The sequence below is a fragment of the Chrysochloris asiatica genome, unplaced genomic scaffold (genome assembly GCF_000296735.1).
Source record: "Chrysochloris asiatica unplaced genomic scaffold, ChrAsi1.0 scaffold00003, whole genome shotgun sequence".
In the NCBI taxonomy this organism is placed as follows: domain Eukaryota; kingdom Metazoa; phylum Chordata; class Mammalia; order Afrosoricida; family Chrysochloridae; genus Chrysochloris; species Chrysochloris asiatica.
Genome location: NW_006408521.1, coordinates 26,107,315 through 26,111,666, shown reverse-complemented (window position 1 = coordinate 26,111,666; position 4,352 = coordinate 26,107,315). Strand labels below are relative to the sequence as shown.

The following is a 4,352-nucleotide window of genomic DNA, read 5'->3' as shown; positions in this document are numbered from 1 at the left end:
ACAGGTATCCTGAGTTTCTCAATGGTAAAAAAAAGAACAGAGTCATAACAGTCAGAAAGGTTGTCATAATGATTCAATTATACAAAAAATTCTTAACGGAGTGTCAGTTATGCAGACGTACTTAACAGATGGCTGCTAGTCTTAAGACAACTGTCCTAAGAGGAGCTTTCTATCGGATTAGCCACCACCTCCTCCCCACTTCCAATTCAGTTTGAGCACAAGAATGTGATCATTGTTAGCCAATCAGGTAGCTTTTGACTAGAACGTTCAATCATAGGAAAACCAAAAAGAGTCTTTGGAAATCAAGGCGAGGGGGAAAAAAAAAGTTATCCGAGTAGGAAATGGCTAGCAGACACCTGTTTGTTTTGACATTATTTATAAGCAGCTTTCATTCAGGCAAAGGCTCCCGCACAATGACACACAGAAGTGAAAGAATGTCAAAGCAATTTGGAAGTCTGAAGAAACAGGGGAGACAGCTGTGGCACAGGCCCTAATGGAAAGGAATTATGTCTAAAGAAAATGGTAATACTCTATGCTGCTGTCGTTCAGTGTCGTCAAGTTGGTTCCAAGGAGTGGCTGGTGAGTTAGCAGTTCAGTACTTACTTCGGGCACCGTGTCAGGACTCCAATACTGTGCTACATGCGCCTTTATCGAATCTCCCAGCCAAGAGTCATTACACTTCAGTGTGTTTCTAGGAGGATCTTAGCTCCCTTTTCTCTGGTGTGGGAAGCATTTCATTCCTTTCTATCCTCAGTCTCGACTTTACTTTTGAAGAATTCTGTTATTTTTCCCTTCAAGTCAGGGAGCCCTTCTCCCTCTTCACCAGCGCTACTTCATGTGTGGGAAAATCTGTGGGCACGGCACTTGAGGCTACATAGAAGAACAGGTAAACCATAAAGAAGACCCCATGGGAGAAGGCAAGAGTTGATGAAAGAAAGTTCTCATGCGACTTAGAGGTTAACCGTGGAGGAGAAGCAACGCTCCTGACAGCGGCCAGGGAATGAAAATGTAGTTACTAGGCTTTGCCCCATCATTACTGGTACTGTCTGCAACTGAACCATCTCTTAACTGAGGTTCTGAACATTGCCAGGGGACTGTTTAACAACAGACTTTCTACTTACTCCAAAATGTGGGGCTTGCTCTCTCCAGACATTCCATAAGTCAGGTATTGAGAAAATTTCTATTTCTCAAACAGAAAAAACAAACAATAAATAGAAGCTTTAGTTTTATTGCCTTTGCCCACTCTCCTGATGTTGCTCTTCTCTTTATAAACAATCCAAATACATCCCTTCCCAGACTACATACTGATGATCTTAACAGTGAAGTGAAGGAACTCTTCTTGAATCTTCCTGCTCATAAAAATAGGTCTAGGGACAGTGGCCTAAAGCCCACAAAGCCAGGTTCCCAGTCCCCATCCTCCAAGCACATTTAGGCTCAAAAATAAACGACAGAAATGCCCTACCAGCCTGTGAGGCACAGAGAGATGGGAACGGTTTCTGTTCTGGTCATACCAGGCATCAGATAAGATACTGTCAAAATCTTCAATGGGCCATTCACTTAGAAGGGATTCTAACCTTTTAAAATCACATACCAACATCAGCAACACTATGTCAGGGATCTTGGACCACACCCTCAATAGCTTCTTTGTCAAGTAAGCAAGGAAACTGTGCTAATTTGGTTGCTTGGAAATTCCTACCTGGTCCACTGAACTGAAAAAATCTTAGAACCCTTTTAAAGGCTGTGGATCTCCACATAAATTACATCTCTGTTACAGAGAAAGAAGGGGCTGCTACACTTCCTGTGATGTCTCCCAGTTTGCTTTCAATCAGGCTACCAGCATGTCCAATGCTAACCTTTATGCTTTAGCAAGGGGAGAAGAGGCTAGATCCCAGGACTGGACCTCTCTGACAGAAGAGGAGAACAGGCCCCAGTTGGGCTAGGATTGGTCCCCTTTGTAAGCACCGATTTCTCAGTTATTTGGTTCTTCACAGACTAAATTATAGCTTCTCTCAGAGAAGAGGCCTCGGGTATTCAGATGTACGTGAAGTTGAACTTTCACAGCCAAATATCCGAGGTTCCACAAAGCAACATCTGAAGCCAGTATAAGAAAATGGTTGGAACTCAATGAGCAGCAACTCTGGGGTAGTCAAGCGTCTCCAGTCTCGGTCCAGCCTCAGGGCTCCACCTGTACCCCAATCATGGGCACCATCTCTTCGATCCACAGCAAGTTCAGAGGAGCTGAGGTGCGAGCCTGTCGTCGATGAATTCGGCGCAGCCGCAGGAGGTACAGAATGATGGCCAGCAGTACCACGAAGATGCAGGCGAAGAAGAGATAGTGGTTGTAGACAAAGGACAGACGGAACCAGCTCCCATGGGCCTGTCGGACACCTTCCTGCCGTAGATCCCTGGGAAGAGTTTGAAGATGGGTAGAAATGTTATTTTCAGAAAGAAACATACAGTCTGATTTGAAAGGTCCTTTGTCCCACTGACACCACCAGCTCCCCACAGCAGCAAAGCTGAGGAAATGTCCCACGTTTCAGGGAACTGCTGTGTGACTCCTCCCGCACCTCCCCTTCCAAGACCTTCAGAGGGATTCTCTAGCCTCCACAAACTAGGGACAGGATCCAAAGGCCTTTGAAACTGAAGCCAAAAATATTAAAGTCAAGGGACTCTTTTCCCTCTTCACTAAACCCTAGAAATCAAAGGTGGCCATTGTGGTCATCTAACAAAAGAAGTTTTGAGATACTCTTTGGTAAATATGGCACAGATGAGAATAGGGTATACCTGAATCTTATCAAGAAATCAGAGTATGCTGAAATTGTAATAAAAAAAAAAGTTCCTGTATTCCTTCGGGTTTAGAATATGTTTAACGAAGCTGTCACCTGCTCAGTTGTACTATTTTCTGGAAAACAAGAATGAGTTAATATAAACTAAAGTGCAGTGGTCTGCCTGTCCGGAACAGAAGCCACTACCTGGTGGTCTCGACACAAGAAGTAGTTTCGTTTTGTTGGGTCTTCAGTGTATTTGAAAAACGTGACTCTCCAATAGGAAAAGACTTCACATACAATAAATAAAGATTCCTGGCTTCTCATGGCCAGTGAGAATTGGCGATAGTGGGCCAGCACTTTTGTGTGGTGGCCATCAACCCTTTGGTTGGGGGATGCTCTCTCCAGTTCCCCACAGCCCACCCACCCACCCCTGCAATCTCCTCCCTCACTTCAGTCACCTGCCTGGCTACTGGTGGTACAGCATCTGGAACCACAAGAGTCAAAGATGAAGAATTCATTTCATTTAGCTGAAATAGTCCATGGCAGGGGGTATATGACAACTGTCCCAAGGATCTTACAGGTACAGCTGATGACAACACCCCCTCCCCTGGAAACACCTCACACCCTTTACTCTAATTGTGCCCCCCAGGTCCATGACATGATCTCTGGATAGATGCTTTCATTAGGGAAGTCTCTTCTCTGAAGATAGCCTACCCCAGTTCTCCAGGCAGGTGTGTTGTTTCAGAGTAAAGTAAGGAAATGACATTTCAGTTTATAAGTCAGCTTCCTGGAAGTGGTTGGAGTCCTAGTGTGGCACTCACTATAGGTCGGTTTGAACCACAAGGTTGGCGGTTCAAACTCACCAGCCACTCCTGGGAAACCCCACACAGGGTCACTGGGTCGGAACCGACTCGACGGCACTTAACAACAATTCTGGAAGTGGTTAGTGAGAAGTCAACCCTAAGTGCTGGTTTGTCGTGGGTGAACAAATAAAAGGGAATTTCTGGAATTTCCAAGCTGAGGAACAGGCTCCAGACCGATGAAGCTCAACCTTCTTTCTGTTTCAACATTCCTGCTTAGTAGCAGTGGTCCATACGGCAGTGACGAGGGGGACAGGGCGAGGACAGTCAGCTCAGAAACCTATTATGAGGCACCAACTAACACTTGGAGCTCAGGTACCGACTGGGTCCGTTTCCTTTACCTGAGTGGTAAGAACCGTGTTTTATACAGAATGGCTCCCAGCGTCCACTGAACCTCCCGGTCATATACCAGCTGGGCTGTCTGTAGGTTTGGGTAGTCATAGGGAAAGTGGAAACCTTCATGAAGGACTTGGTAGACCCAGGCTGACTTAAAGCACTGGTACCTGTAAATCAACAACAAAATTAAATTTAAAAAAGAACTCTAATGACTTCTTTTGCAGTAAGTTACTCCATACCCTCCCCTCGCTAAACGCACACACAAAACGGTTGCAGCTGAGTCAATTCTGACTCAGAAGATCTTGGGATCTGTCTTCCAAGGCACCTCCAAGCTTTCTGTTAACCAAGCGCATTAGCCATCGGGAAGCTCTCTGTTAACCAAGCGCAT

The 4,352-nt window shown here is 45.4% G+C and overlaps 1 protein-coding gene across 1 annotated transcript in view; it reads right to left on the bottom strand.

Annotated features, from left to right (window-relative positions):
• Positions 1-1,833: 1,833 nt before the first annotated feature.
• Positions 1,834-4,352, bottom strand: part of ENTPD7 (ectonucleoside triphosphate diphosphohydrolase 7) — a 67,249-nt gene continuing 64,730 nt past the window's right edge. The window contains exons 12-13 of the mRNA XM_006831239.1: positions 3,970-4,131; positions 1,834-2,405 (exon numbers count right to left, since the gene is read on the bottom strand). Coding sequence (XP_006831302.1) covers positions 2,174-2,405; positions 3,970-4,131 — 394 coding nt within the window. The 3' untranslated portion in view covers positions 1,834-2,173. The remainder of the gene's footprint in view (positions 2,406-3,969; positions 4,132-4,352) is intronic.